The sequence below is a fragment of the Triturus cristatus genome, chromosome 3_1, assembly GCF_964204655.1.
Source record: "Triturus cristatus chromosome 3_1, aTriCri1.1, whole genome shotgun sequence".
Taxonomy (NCBI): Eukaryota; Metazoa; Chordata; class Amphibia; order Caudata; family Salamandridae; genus Triturus; species Triturus cristatus.
The window spans coordinates 915,804,124-915,819,988 of record NC_140583.1 but is presented as its reverse complement, the minus strand read 5'-3'; the positions used below and the strand labels follow the sequence as shown (position 1 = coordinate 915,819,988).

Below are 15,865 nucleotides of genomic sequence, written 5' to 3'. Positions count from 1 at the left end.
GTCAGGTTGGTATTAGCATAAAATAATGCTGTAATTTTTTTTCTGAAAAGATGGAGCATTCTGTCAGGATTTTTGTAAACATAAAAGTTTCTCTATTGCTTTTAGTACATATTGAAATCAACAAATTGCAGGCAGAAAAACTATTACATGGAAGTCCTCAAAAAACATTATATTGATTTATGTGTGCGGGTTGGACCAAACAAATGCCATCTGATTCTGTCTCCCAAAATATCCAGCCTGATTTCCTGGTGGACAGAGAATGTTGGATTGGATGTAGGTAAGCCCAATGGGTGTCAACATTTTTTATTTTATTTTACTTGCAGTAAACATACCTTTGCAATTATCCAGCACATCTCTGGCCATTGCAACGATCCCTGCACATACATCATGCATTGATGGGATGTGACTAGGCCCCAGCCCCCACCTTGTTTCTTGCAAAACTGAGCATTCCATTGATTTTAGCCAGATTGGTGGCTATGATGGACATCCGAGGTCCCAATTCAAATTCCCATCAAAAGCAACACATTAGTGGATAAAGGAGCTAACTCTCGATGGTCGACCCACCATCCTTGAAAGCCTTTGTTCATATGTTTCTTTCTTCTGATAGATAGTATATTAGACTGCGCAACAATAATTTTGGACAAAGTTGGTCCAAATCTGCAACATATTTAATCACTGAGAACTCCAGTCTGACTGCCATGTAGAAATCAGAATGCTCCTATTTTTGATTCTATGAACATCATTTGCAACAAGGCTATGGTCAGTTAATAGGCTTTTTAAATCCGAGGGAAAGAGAAAGGTGACTGCCCATATTTCTGGCACACCACTTTCTGAACTAAAAGATGCACTACATTTCCCCTTGATCCACAATGTACCTTCACTTGTTAAGAAGAGTGCATTCTCTGTAACAAAGACATCAGGGCCCACATCAACTCCCATTATGGACATGATCTCTCTCATTTTGAACCGTTAACCAAAATAATTCTGCCCAAAATCTTTACTGGGGGATCAATATGAGATACTGAGCTATAGCCACAAGGGCTAGCTCGTTAACCCTTTTTGAACACCGTGTGACCTCTCGTAAATCCAGAGGTATACCCGCGCTACTGGCAGCATTTAGCACATTGGTCAAATAAGGAGCCAGAGAAGTAAGTTAAACTTTTTAATTTATTTTTTTAATATATAGTGTCAGAAAGGCATAAAAAATACATTTGAAGGAACATTGTCCATTGTCTAAAACACCAATCTCCCCAGCATAAGTTACAATATCATATAGAAAACATTCATTAAACATAAAAACTAATACTTTAAGACACCTTCTTATATAATGAATCTGCGGATCGATATTATGTAAAAATTGGCTTCCTTCCTTAGTTTGTCCAACGCAGTCAAAATTACTGCCTCGGTTGAGTGAGAGGGATGAAAACCTGCTTGGTGGAGCTCAAGGAACTGTGACTGTTCAATGAATGAGCAGAGGCATTTTGCCACATGGGATTCCAATACCGTAGCCAGATAGGGAAGAAAGGTTATGGGGTGGTAGTTAAGTGGGGTCAGGCGGTCTATCCCAAGTTTTTTCCAAAGGGGAACTATGATAGCTTTTTTAAAGGCTCTACAGATGCAGCCCTGCATTATTGATTTTTTCTAAAGGGAGAGGGCAGGGTCAGGGTTTACAGTAAAAGCTTCTCTTAAAATGTAAGGTGGACAGCTATCGGCAGGGGAACCAGACTTAACTTTGATCAGTAGTTCCAGGAGGATTCCTCTGCTGATTGCCGGGCATTGATGCAGGGAGCAAGGATTTCTCAAAACCGCTGGTGAGCCTCATCTGCAAGGCTAGCAGGAATGCTGGCTTTAATCTTAATGATTCTGTCAATGGAAAAAAGTATTCAAGGAGTTACAAAGTGACTGGTATGGGGCTGGTTTTATTGTAACTCTATCAGGATTGGATAACTCATTGACAATTGTACATATATCTTTCGATTAATTGGTAGAGTTCAATATCTTTGCAGAGAAGTAAGCGGCCTTAGTAGCTTGAATGGAGTTTTTATATTCCTTAAGTTGAACTGAATAGATACCTTTCTTATCAGGGGAATAGTTCTGCCTCCACTTCCCTTCAGTTTCGCGCAGGGCTAGTTTTTGAGTTTTAAGGTCTTCAGAGAACCAGCTCTGGCTGCTTTTATTGTCCTGAAGGGGGCGTGTTTGTTACTAGCTGCTGTTAGCCAAGCTGTGATGTTTTCCTCACTTAGGTTAACAGATGGCTGATTGATGGGAGTTGTGTTTGCCAATGAGCTGCAAAAGGCATTGATGTCAATACTGTTCCATTTCCTTGCCCTCAACGCTCCTTTAACTAGGGCTTTGCCTATAGTTATTTTGCAAATCACAAACTTTATTAGACGATGATCAGACCATGTGCAGGGGCATACTGTCAAGGCGGACACCGTAAGGTTGGATGTACAGATTTGATCTCAATAGTTATATTGTGAAATAATGTAACTAAGTGTGACAGTAAATTTACAAAACCATATTTTGCCATATTCCCCGTTATACCTGTCATCCTTGGCGTGGTTTTCCCCTAACATTTTACCGTTAGACTTGTTTTTGCTGACTCCGTTTTTACTGGGCAGAGGACTCGGCATTCTTTACCACTGCTAACCAGTGCTTAAGTGCTTGTGTGCTTTCGCTGACACATGGTAACATTGGCTTACACTTAATTGGCATATTTAATTTGTGAATTTGTAAATCCCTAGTAAAGTGGCACTACATGTCCCCAGAGCCTGTAAATTAAATGCTACTAGAGTGCCTGAAGCACTGGATGTATCACCCACTTAGATAGTACTCTAAACTTATCTCAGGCTTGCCATTGCAGAGCCTATGTGTGTGCAGTTTAAACTGCCATTCTGACCTGGCAAAATATACCTTTTGGCATGCCCAAACATTCAATTTGAATACATATGTCATCCTGAACATAGGTAAAATTCTTAGAACAGGGTATTCAAATATTAGGAAGTAGTGGCGCTCTGCAGATAAACGTAGATATATTGAGTTACAATATCTGTATGGTGCAAAACAGGGAGGGGAGACCCCTGAACCCCTCAAATTATAAAGGCCAAAAAAAAATTTTGACCTCAAGCTGAGCAAAAGACCGGTCCTGTGCACACATACAATTATATAATCACTGATCGATACAGGTAAGTACAATGCATCAAAGAAAACATTCATGTATGATTTGAAAATTCCGTTTAATAAGCATAACCAGCCGACACGTGTTTCATCGTGGGAAGTGTGAACCACGAATCTTCAGGGCTGAAGCTAATGCCAAAATAGCAGTAGATGCCCACTACCGGTGATAATTCCAACCCGGTAGGGTCAATACAGGGTCAGTCGGACTGCACAGATTAGTACTGTCTCTTCAAGATAAAACAGCCACGATCAGAAATAACTTTGTACCGCCAGTCGCGTGAAAATCCGATATGCATAAAAAGTATCTTAAGGGAGAAATTCCCGCTAGTAGTAGTCTGGCAACGTGTTCGTCAAGACAAGTCAATGACATCCATTATAAAAGAAGCGAAGCGTCCGAGCGGCCTGGCGGCATAAATTCCGATACGGAATTTATGCCGCCAGGCCGCTCGGACGCTTCGCTTCTTTTATAATGGATGTCATTGACTTGTCTTGACGAACACGTTGCCAGACTACTACTAGCGGGAATTTCTCCCTTAAGATACTTTTTATGCATATCGGATTTTCACGCGACTGGCGGTACAAAGTTATTTCTGATCGTGGCTGTTTTATCTTGAAGAGACAGTACTAATCTGTGCAGTCCGACTGACCCTGTATTGACCCTACCGGGTTGGAATTATCACCGGTAGTGGGCATCTACTGCTATTTTGGCATTAGCTTCAGCCCTGAAGATTCGTGGTTCACACTTCCCACGATGAAACACGTGTCGGCTGGTTATGCTTATTAAACGGAATTTTCAAATCATACATGAATGTTTTCTTTGATGCATTGTACTTACCTGTATCGATCAGTGATTATATAATTGTATGTGTGCACAGGACCGGTCTTTTATCCTGAACATAGGTCCTGGGTAGTCCAGAGGGCAGGGTACAATGTATTCGAAATGTAGGACATGTTCTTTTAAGTTTTACATATCCTGGTAGTAAAAAACTCTTAAGTTTGTTTCTCACTACTGCAAGGCCTTTCTCTCCCAAAGGATAACACTGAAGTTGCTTTATTACATTTTATAAGTGTAATTTCCAAATGGGAGGAGATAACCAGCTAATGTTTGGTGTTCTGGAATGACAATTTAAAATCCTAACTTGTGGTGAAGTCAGAATTTGAATTGCAACTCTGAAAAGGACGCTTTTAGAAAGTTGCCATTTTGCTACCTAATCCATTTAGGGGGCAGATGTATGACAATTTAGCAAGTGCAAAATCGGTTGCAAACCGATTTGCGCATTCAAAAATGGTCGAGCGCAATGTACCAAAAGCACTCTCAAACCTGAAAATTGCGATGTGCACGAATACCGACTCGCAAAAAATGTGACCGGTCTTTACGTTCCAAAAATAGTGTCTCGCAATTAGCGAGTCGCAAATGACAATGTACAGATCTTTTGCAAATTGCAAAAATGTGCAAATTGGCCCTTTTGCGCATGCAATTTATCACTAATCAGGTGGTAAACAGGCCCAACCTATAAAAGTGTCCCAGAATGCATCTGAAATCTTCCCACAATGGCTGCCCCGTATGTGATAGTGAGGAAGATGCGGATACTGGCTGCTCAGCAGAGGCTGCGGAGACAGGATAGGATTTTCAAAAACAGGCTGAAATTTTTAGAGAAGACAGAGGAAGAGATATATGACTAGTACAGGCTGAGTAGCACTGTCATCCTAGACCTCATAGATACCTTGAAGCCACAGTTGGAAAGCAGAACCCTGTGCAGCAATGCAATCCCCATGCATGTGCAGGTGTTGTGCTCCCTCCACCTATTGGTCACTGGTAGCTACCAAGATGTCATTGAAGTTGCCGGAGGTGTGTCGCAGAGTTCACTTTCGCGTTTCTTCCACAATTTCCAAGATGCCATGCTACACCACATCCATCAACACATCTACCTGCCCAGGAATGATGTGGAACTTGAAAATACAAAAATGCAATTTTATAGAATAGCAAGGATTCCACAGGTCATAGGGTGCATAGATGGGACCCATGTGCCCAAATGTCCAACCTCACGCATAGAATACATATTCCATAGTAGGAAAATCACACATTCCCTCAACATCCAAGTTGTGTGTGACACAAACAACATCACAGACATTGTTGCCAAATATGCAGGAAGCACACATAACTCATACATCTTCAAACACAGTGGTATCACCTCGCTGTCAGTTGTATCTGGGGCTCCTCCCGTAGCAACCATGTTTGTCTGGATTGCCTCAACTGCAGGTGTAATTTGTTGCAGCCCTCATGCGACATCACCACTGTAGTGGCCCATTTCGATCTGCAGATCCAGGGTACGTTTGGTACGTTGCGGTGTTGCTGTTGCCAGCCTACCAATTGCCCTGGTCATTGATTGCATTCCGTGTGCCCAGCTGTGCTCCTTTCTCCTGCGCTGCACTTTCTCCTCCGACAACTCTGTGCACAGCTGCCCAATAGCCCCTGTAAGGGCATCAAATTTCCCCTCAATTTGGGACCGGTTTCCTACGATTTGTTGGGTGATGTTCAGGAATCCCTTGCTCAGCTTTGAATTTATCAGCCTTATCTGATTTTGTTGCAGGCGCTGAACATTCAACATGGCCTGCTCCAGGCCACCAAACGCCGACTGAGTGCCTGCTCTGGTGTGGGTGGGAGTGTGCATCCAGGCTTGAAGCCGCCTTCCTGACTGCTGTGTCGGATGCTGAACCCAGGCCCTTGTGCCCAGAGTGCGGTGGGATGGTGCTTGCTGCTGTGTTGCTGGTGTGTCATGCGCTGGAGCCTGTGATGACCTCTGTGCAGCACTCCCCAGGACATTTGAACAAGTTGGCTCATCCTGCCCTTCATCCATCTGGACTGGCTCCTGCGGTGCATCACTAACATCTCCCCTTGGCTCTCCCACAGAGGTGAATCTATGTTATAAAAGGGGAGTCACTATCTCAGTAGTGGTACTATGTTCCCAACTCATGTCAGTCCCTAACGGCACTGTTTATGTCATATACTACATTTCCCATAATGCACGAACTGTGAGTTTTGGATCATTGAGATGGAGCATGTAGATGCAGTTGGGTCTGGGTATAAGGCATGCATGTGGGAGCTGGCTTTTGTTAGACATACTAATATGGCACACATTTCAAACTTACCAGGGGTGGTGGATGTTGAGATGTGTCGAGGGTCCCATGTCCCACTACTCCCTCTCTCTCAAGGGTACCTTCCACCATTGCCTTTGCTGCTGAAGCTGCAGGGACACTGGATGTGTCTCCTCCTCTTTCTTGTGCTTCATGCAGCCGTCATGCTGCCACCCTCTCCTTGGCCCTGGAGCGCAGGTCGTACCACCTTTCCTGTATGTCGTACAGGGGTCGGTCAGCCACACCCAGGGCATTTATGCGCAGATGAATATCTCTCCAGATTCACCTTTTCTCTGTTTCTGGAATGGTATGTGATGATCCCCCAAACAGCTGCTCATGGTTATTGCAGCATTCTTCAGTCAATATGTACAGTTCCTTCTCAGAAAATGTTATTTTATGCAGTCTCTCCTTCCCTGCCTTCTCACACTGGACTTGCTGGACATCTTGCTTTTCTTTGCTTGGCTGGCTTGCAGCGTTGGACTGTGCTTCTGCACCTTGCCATGTGCTGTCAATTTTTTTCAGGAATCTCCTGGGACACCACTTCCTGGTTTGTGCTCCTTCTGCTCTCCCAGGAAGTGTTTTTTTATTTTTTTTTATTCGTGCTAGCTATTTGCACATGCAAAATGCCTTTTTCAGCCGTGCATGCTATTTGCGCACGCTAATCTGGCTGGTCCACCGCGAACGCTATCTGCGTGCACTTAGCAAGTCACAATTTACCTCCTTGCCAAATTGCGATGCAAATTGGGGAACAGTTGGGTACGTACATTGAGTTTTGTGACTCGCAATTTGTGACTCGCAATTTTGTGCAAATTGGGAGTCGCTAAATCAGGCGGTCGTACATCTGCCCCTAAATGCCTGCAGCCTGCCTCTGGGTCGCATTAGTGTGTGAGAGTGACAATTGGGCTTTGTGTATTCCTCATAGACAGCCACACACAATGGGGAGTTTAGCTGTGACTGGATGGGCTATCACTGGCAGTATGAGAGGAAGAAGCTGGGCCAAGCCTCACTTACACCTTAGTTGGCTGTGTCCTGTCTCCAAACAAAGGCTGCATACCCCCTGTAGTGAGTCTGGAGCCAGGGCCAGGAAGGCAGTGCATCTGTGCACTTAAAAGGCATGCCTCTAAAAGCTTCTCCCCACATCAAAGGCATTAATGTGCATGAAAGTGGGACTTTGGACACAAACCCTTAAGTACACTTCCAACACATTTGAAATTAAATTGAATGAGTCTTTCTGTTTGCGTTTCAGAATGACTGTCTTGCTTGTCATTATCCCTTTAACCATCTTCTTAGTGGAATTAAATACTGCCAATCTCACTAGGCCCCTAGAGAGCCTATGATTTTTATTTTGAGTATTAGGCTCAGTTCTCTGACCTTTATCTGATTTTACCACTCACCTTGGGGGAGGCTTCATCCAATACTCAAACCTCAAAATTACAAAAGAGCAATTTTAGAATGATCAGATACCCATACTAATTGTTTTCACTCTTTTTATCTTTTATTGAGAGTGCAGAGTCCGAACTATACAGACAGGCAAGTTTTCATTGTTTCTTTCCCCCTGCCGCTACCCATGAGACTCGAGAGTTAAAATAAAATATACCTTGAGGAGCCTTCACAGGCAGGTAAAACCCACATACTCACTTTAACTTTAACTCTGCCATTAACGTCAACTTGCCCTTTGAGGACACAATAGGTATTTCAGCCAGATTTGGGCTGTTTCTCCTCAAGTGGCATTCACAGCAGTCTTTGGACGCACAAGTAAAGCAGGATTTCCATAAATGACGCTGCTCTCAAATCGGCCTCTAAAAATCACTAGCTGGAAAGCCAAGTCTTGCAGTGTTCGCTTTTTTGTATTACCGTTGCTTACCACCGGAACAGATACCCCCCTCCCAGGGGCCACAACCACAACCAGATGAAGCATCAATGCTTTAACTGTGTACCAACTTTGACCAACTACTGTAATTGTCTCATGTCGTTAACTCCTTTGTACAACCTAGCACACTTGCCTTTGTATTCCTAAATATATTGTTTTGTTTTTCTTCAGTTTGCATTAAACCAAGCAATAGCCCTAGTCGGTTTAATAAAACTACCCTTCACTACAGGGGTATGTGCAACAACATCACAAATACATTGGAACATATTGATAACATTGAAATCATCTGCTGCCTCATCAATGCTGAACAATAGAACTGGCAGAATGTTCCTTGCTATTGCAGTTGTCTGTTTGCTGGAATGAAGCTTTTTTCAGTGCTGTCTCCTCCACTCACAAATTAGCATCCCTACCCATAGCGGAAAATTATACCTCAGTCGAGGACTTAATGTATATGTGGCATTCATAGATTTTTCAACAGCCTTCGATAGGTTGGACCGTCCGACATTATGGAAAAAAGAAAGAAGCTAGGTATGCCTGACATTCTCCTTTCATTAATATTCACCCTTGATTCCTCCACACCGTCTCAGCTGTTAGTAGAGGGGCTTCGAGTATTATCCTGTGTAATTCCATCAAACAATGACCTGTAACAGGGTTGTCTACTGGCCCCATTACTTTTCTCATTGTATGTTTGGGCCTTCCTGACTGCTTAACATCTGACAAAGGAGATGCTCTCAAAATAGGTTGTCATCCCTTCCTGTGCTTGATGTATGCAGATGACATTGCAATTCTGGACCTAACTCACAGAGGCCTGAGCAATAGGCTGGTGTCTTTACAACATTATTTGAAGATCAACATCTCAAAGATTAAGGTAATAATTTTTAAGAAGCAGAAAGGCTGGGAAGATCAGTAAATATGTCTGGGGCATAGGTGCAGAGAAGCTGGAGATCGTAAACTCATATCTCTATCTAAGGGAAATTGTAGCAGGTAAAATGCTGGGAAAAATCGCATATTGAATATTGTTCCTCCAAGGCTTCTTTGCATGCCAAGGGATTACGTGCTTTTTACAACACGATGGGGCAAAGACATTTCATTCATTTGTTATCTTTATTTAAGGCGAAAGCCCTTCCAACTCTATTATGTGCCATAGAATCTATAAATGTAACAAAATGGGATTTCTTTTTGTGAAAATGGAGGTGCAGATTTTATGTAAACTGTGTAATTTTAACTTGTCCGTTTCTACCCCAGCAATGAGGCTAAAATGTGGTCTGATGAGCTCCTATGTACAAGGGCTGGCCTGTGTAATTCAGTGGGGCTTTCAGCTCAAGAACAGTTAAAAGGAATCCATGTGGGATTTTATGAATCTTTAAATATTTTCCTAAGAACCGGGAAAATATACATTTTACAGGGATTATGACTTGGCGCTAAGTTATCTGAATTACAGTAGGAGGTTCCGGCTTCCTGCTCTCCCATACAGTTTAAAAGCTACCTAAAGGATGCCTCCAGCTCTACTAGATATCGGACAGATGTTATGTCCTGTATGTCTAAGAGGTTGTAACTTCGTCCTGCCAACCCAAGGTAGCTCAGCACTACTTGACCTGGAATTTGGACCATAGTCTTCTATGATTTTGGAAACTATTTCGAATTAACTTGCTTAAGTTAAATGCACTAACAGCAACCTGGTCTTTTTCTGGAAAACAGGGAAAGAGTGTAAATTGTGCAACTCAGGGATCCAGGATCTCAATCATTTAATTTCTGTTTGTCCAGCATTGTCTCTTTGGCATCACCACCTCTTAAGGCCAATGTTCTTAAAGAATAATTTCAAACCAGCCACTGATGCACACCACTGAAAGCTATGTGCATTGGTGGTTAGCCTCAAAGTAGGTTTGTGCAGGACCTGGGCTGTGGCCAGGCCTTGCAGTCAACCCTTTTTACATTCAGTTGAGGGTTATGCAGAATGGGCATTGCCTGGAACATGATACATAGGCATTTTCACTCACTGCCATACGCACCACATATATCCACATAACCAGCTGTGCAATACTTTTACCTTTCGGTCAAATAAATCACAGCTAATGTGAAGTTAGGGGTAGCATTGTTCATAAAAACTAAAGCTATATTTAAAAAAAAGTTCTCAAATAAATTTTAAAACTTCCAGTTAAGGTGACATTTTGGTTATAAAACAAACAAAAAAAACACCTTCGAATTCTCCAGTTATAGTTAGCACTATAAACCATACCACCATAGTGTCAGACATATTGATATACATTTGCATACCCAAGTTAAAGTTAGGTGTGTGAGTGGCATGATTTGCCAGTACAAAAGCACTTTTTGGTTACAAACAATAGAAACATCTCATTGTGAATCGGTTCAAAGGAGGATACTAATTTCATGCCCCCTTTTCTTACCTGTTCTTAATGAGCTTTAATATATAGAATGGGAGCCAGAAAGGTATTTGCAACTCATGATGTACCTCTAGTATATAGCGAGTCAGATTCTTGTGCTTGTAAAGCCTTAAGGACCAGATGTATCAAAGGGTTACTCATTCTAGGGCTGATTCACAGAACTAATCTGAGATAAAATCCTAAACTTACTACTTTTAGTATTCACAGAAGGCATTTAGTAATAGTAAAGTTAGGAATCCAACCTTTACTACTACTAAACTGAGATAAAATCCTAAACTTACTACTTTTGGTATTCACAGAAGGCATTTAGTAGTAGTAAAGTTAGGACTCCAACCTTTACTACTACTAAACTGAGATAAAATCCTAAACTTACTACTTTTGGTATTCACAGAAGGCATTTAGTAGTAGTAAAGTTAGGAGTCCTAACTTTACTACTACTAAATGCCTTCTGTGAATACCAAAAGTAGTAAGTTTAGGATTTTTCCCCAGTTTAGTAGTAGTAAAGTTAGGAGTCCTAACTTTACTACTACTAAATGCCTTCTGTGAATACCAAAAGTAGTAAGTTTAGGATTTTATCTCAGATTAGTTGTGTGGATCAGCCCCACAGTGTCTACGGGAAAATGCGTTTGTATATATAGGCCTAAAATGTTGCGAATGGCAGGCTTTGCAACTGCGAAAACCCATGATAATCAAGATGTTACTCCTGTCAAGGTCAACAGTACATTTGTCCCCAGGATGGGATGGAGAGGACCACCTATAAAATTGGTGAGGACTTAAGAGGATTTTGCTTGCCAACTATTTTTTTTTAATCAGTGAAAATATTTCTCCCTATGAAGAATACACAAACAAAAATGTTGGGAGGTAAATGCATTTTCAGTAAGCATTTACACATCTGCAATTCTACAGCATAAACTATTATGAATGTGTAATTGTTCAAGCAAGTTAGTACTTGTGGAAAGATGCATCCGTTTCATCCTCCTAGAAGTATTCCTAATATTTGTCTAACTTAGGTGCACACCGGCCGGTGTAGTTTGACTGTGATTGCTCTGAATCAACACTATGTACCAATGGTATTGATAAGTTAAGTAAAAAGCAAAATCGTTTGTGTCATGCAGTTGCTAAATTATGAAGCCTTTCATCCGTTTGAATATTCTGGTTTGGACCGGTGTTTGTGGACATTCAATAGCGTGTTGCATACATATGAAAATGCCGATTATATGTACCACAACCATACTTGTAAATCAATTTCGGCGGATCACTCCACGTGATTATGACAGTGAGCACTGTATGTTTAAAACTATAAGTTAATAGTCAGAATTTTGAGTGTTATTGTTTAAACAAATTACCACTAAGAAGGACAATATATATTAGGAATAAACCTTTTTTTAATTACAAAAAAGCAAGAATAAACTGTTTATAGTATAGGGCAGATGAACAACACAACTCAATACTTTAATTTATTTCTTACAAAAGGGACAGTTACGATTAGTCGTGCCTGCCCCACCTACCAACTCCCCTAGTTGACAGTTAATGGCAAACCATTTGTGCGGAGATCAAGACTTTTTTCATGGAACTGTGGATCAGTATTATAAAGTGTGTATACTGTTTTGTGTGGCCTTATCAGCAACAGGTTTCATACTTATTAACCAAGCACAATGCTGTCTTAGCTATAGCTCAATCACTGAATTTGTGGTCTTAGAAAGTTCATGACCTGGATATATTCAACCATAATAACATTGTCCTTCATAGTGAGACAATTCAGCGCAAGGTGTATTCTTTTTTACATATAATATAATTTGATGAATGTGGCAGCTTCAATTGGAATTTCACCAGATCTCTGGGGCATATGGTGCTACTTGATCATTCTAAAATACCACCGTAAAATTGCCCGGAGTGGTTTTGCATTTCTACTAGCTATGCCCAGCTCTGATCTTAGGGCTGTCTTGGAAGACTTTTTAACTGACCGAAATGAGAGACTTGAGTATCTCACCCTGTTCTTTACTTAGAAAACATGTGTTGCCTACAGAATATACTCAAATAGAATCAAAAAGACTTTATTCAGTGTATTAAAATAAACAACCATAAAAGCAATCACAATAAAACAATCACACATGACTAAAATTGGAAAATAAAAGCAGCAGCAATGACAATTCATTATGATCAAAGACGTCAATACCTGAGCTACATACTTAAAATGACTAAAAGGCTGCCAACCAGTCTCCGTAGGGTTCATTACAGCATCAAGAAGCAATACTTTTACTTATGTTAATTGCTTTCGAGATAAAAAGTGCAACATTAAGGTATACCCTAGAATCATTCAGCTCAAGCAAATATTTTAAGGCAATGATATGCGATCTGATATCTTGTGTAAGCAAACGTGGTTTTAAATATTAACACCTAAAATTGGAATAAGACACAAAACAGCATAAAGTGCATGGTGCTTTGTTTGCTCTGGGCATCACAAGGACATGAGGTCGTCAGAATATACTCAATTCCATACAAAAGAGTTAGTGAATATTTTGGTGAGATATGCTTGTAATACTTGAGACTACGTATTTTAAAGCATAGTTGTTGTGGACGATATGTTATTTGTATTACCTTATAGCAGTTATGAAGGTGTGTTTCGGATTCCCATCCATGAACGCAACTGTCTTCATTAAAGTCGTCATTAAAATATCCAGAATCCGAGTTTTCAGAAGTCTGATTTTCCTCATTTAATCTCTGCTTACAGAATGACATAGCTTCGAAGCTTTGACAGTCCTTGACCTCCCAACGACCAGCCTGGGACCCAGATCTCATGGCAATGCAACCACCTGAACGACCTAAAGCAAAGTCACAAAAAGAGAAAACAGACACATTTATTGCAGGTTTCTGAATACCACGATGCTATTAAATGAATATACACTCCTTGATAACGGGCATAGCCATCAGTGATGGGGCTGGGCACAACGACCTACATTCGGATGGGGCCCAATTATACAAGCTGCTCTCTTCAGTGTTTTTAATTAAGTAACTGGATTTGCACCTAATCTAGATGGGCCGGCATACAGGTCAGGTTTCACTGTCCGTCACTTCCAAGAAAATCCTAACAGTAAGGGGCAGTGAAAACTAAAAAAGTCACCCTCTCCATGGGAGGCAACTCTCATGGTGAGGGGGGGCATTGTTCTGTTAATTTTTCAAAACAAAATACTGCTTTGGGGTTTTGTTTCTGAAAATGAAAAAAATGTGTCATTTTGTCCTACATCTCCATCATGTTTGACGGAGCCGTATGGCAAAGTTACAGCACATTGGCAGGAACCACTGTAAGCGTGGTTTCTGTCAATGCTTGAAATGTTCCTTGGCCTGACTGACATTTCAAATTTGGCAGTCGGGACCTCTGCCAAGGGGATGACGAAGTATTATATTGGGCCCTTCATCTCCTGTATTCTATCACATGATGTATAATCCAAAAACCTATTTGAAAAATAAATAAGAGGATCAATGGATACTATGGGGTCTATTATGATGGCGGTTGGATGAACTGCCGGGCCGGCGGTGGTCATCCGCCCGCAATCACAAACCAGAAAACGCCGGTCCCATTAGCATGGCGGTGACGACCGCGGCGGTGGGATTTTCTGCCGGTAGCACTCTGCTCGCTTGCCTGGCGGGCAGAGCTGGACCGCTAAAATGGGGGCCGGTGCAGGGCCAGGCTCCGCCGGCATGCTTATGATGTCACCGGTAGCCAGCCTTTCCGCGGCAGTGGATCCGCCACGGAAAGGCATGCGGAGAATGTCTCCGGGGGCCCATTGCGGGCCCCCAATGTGTTTGGGGGTGTGTGTGTGCACTGGGGGGGTACCATGTGTCTCTGTACCAGGTGGTAGGCACTGTGCAGTGCCTGCCACGCAGTGCATGGATACGCAGGACATGCCTTTTTGGACATCGCGACGGTGCTGCTAGCAGCAGCAACCGCTGCAATGTTAAATGCCACGATCCTACCGCCACGGTCGGATTTCGACTGCGGAGCATACTAATTGGACCGGCGGTAATTCCACAGTCCTAGCGGGCTGTGTTTTCCCACTACCATGGCAGTCGGAGTGATTTTCCGAGTGCCATCTCAATAGACCCCTATGTCTGTTGAGGGAGCTAGTACTGCATAACTTCCAAAGGGATGCTCCGTTCTGGACTTGCCATATTACAGTTTTGGACAATGAAAATGGCTGATGCACTGTCTTGTTTGCAATAAAGATTCAGTTATTTGGCCCCAGAAGCTGATCAGCTGTGACAGACTTACTTAAACCAGTGGGAGGGTCATTAGCTTCACTTACTAAGACTTCCTGGCAATGGACATGTGATGAAGTCTTGACAAGCAGGGCAAGGAAAATGAGTAATAAGAATCTGGATTTCAAAAGAGAAAGGAGGATATGGTTAATTATGTCATGCCATTAATAGGCATAGTTATTTTTGCAGGTAAAATGGTGGGGTTCGTTTTTGAGGGAAGTTGTTCTGGGATATGAGCAAACTGGGAGTAAGTTTGTGAGGAGCATGTTAAAATGATGGGCTAGAGAGAAAGGTACAGATCATGACAGGAAAAAGCCACTCACAGTTGACATTTTGAGAGGGGGGTTGGCTCAGGTGAGATACATGTGCACATCCACTTGGGAGTGTAGGCTGTACTGATCAATATTTACAATGTCATTTTTGGCATTATAGGATTACACTGGTAGTGGTTGCCAGAATTTAGGAGGCCTTGTTAGAGGACAATATGAGCTTAAAAGGAGACTTCAAGAATTTGGTGGAGGGCAGTTAAAGTGCACAAAAGTTCTATATAGCTTAGGATGATGGAACTTGAAGAGTGCAGTGGAAAGAGAACGAGGAGACAGTTAAGGACCAAAAGTATTGTCGGTTTTGAAAAGTACTTGCAAGGGCATACAGCAATTAAAAGATACAATGCGGACTAGGTTGAAGGCAGTCTGAAGGGTATAGACAGACTTCTTATGGGCAATCTTACAGGGATGGACAAACCAGCCTGTAGGAGACCAATTTATGGGGCTTTATTCTACCTCAACCCCTTGTTCACAGCAATACATACACTTCTAAAGCCATTGGAGATGTTTTCTGGCGACTCCTCTATCAGGGTGAGTACTGAGAAGGCTTCTCTGTTCTCACACACAAGTTTGCTTAAAAAGGAGTCCCTATACACCCTCTCCCATTTTATACGGATGTCCCCATTATGTGAGTAAGATGGGACGAGGTTCTCCTGCTGTGCCTTATTCCCCATCAATATAAGGTCCAAGATTAAGAT

The 15,865-nt window shown here is 42.0% G+C and overlaps 1 protein-coding gene across 1 annotated transcript in view; it reads right to left on the bottom strand.

Annotated features, from left to right (window-relative positions):
• The window catches only part of PLA2R1 (phospholipase A2 receptor 1), a 946,386-nt gene that overhangs the window by 335,263 nt on the left and 595,258 nt on the right, over nucleotides 1–15,865 (bottom strand). The window contains exon 12 of the mRNA XM_085645464.1: nucleotides 13,183–13,406. Within this exon, the coding sequence (XP_085501590.1) occupies nucleotides 13,183–13,406 (224 nt within the window). The remainder of the gene's footprint in view (nucleotides 1–13,182; nucleotides 13,407–15,865) is intronic.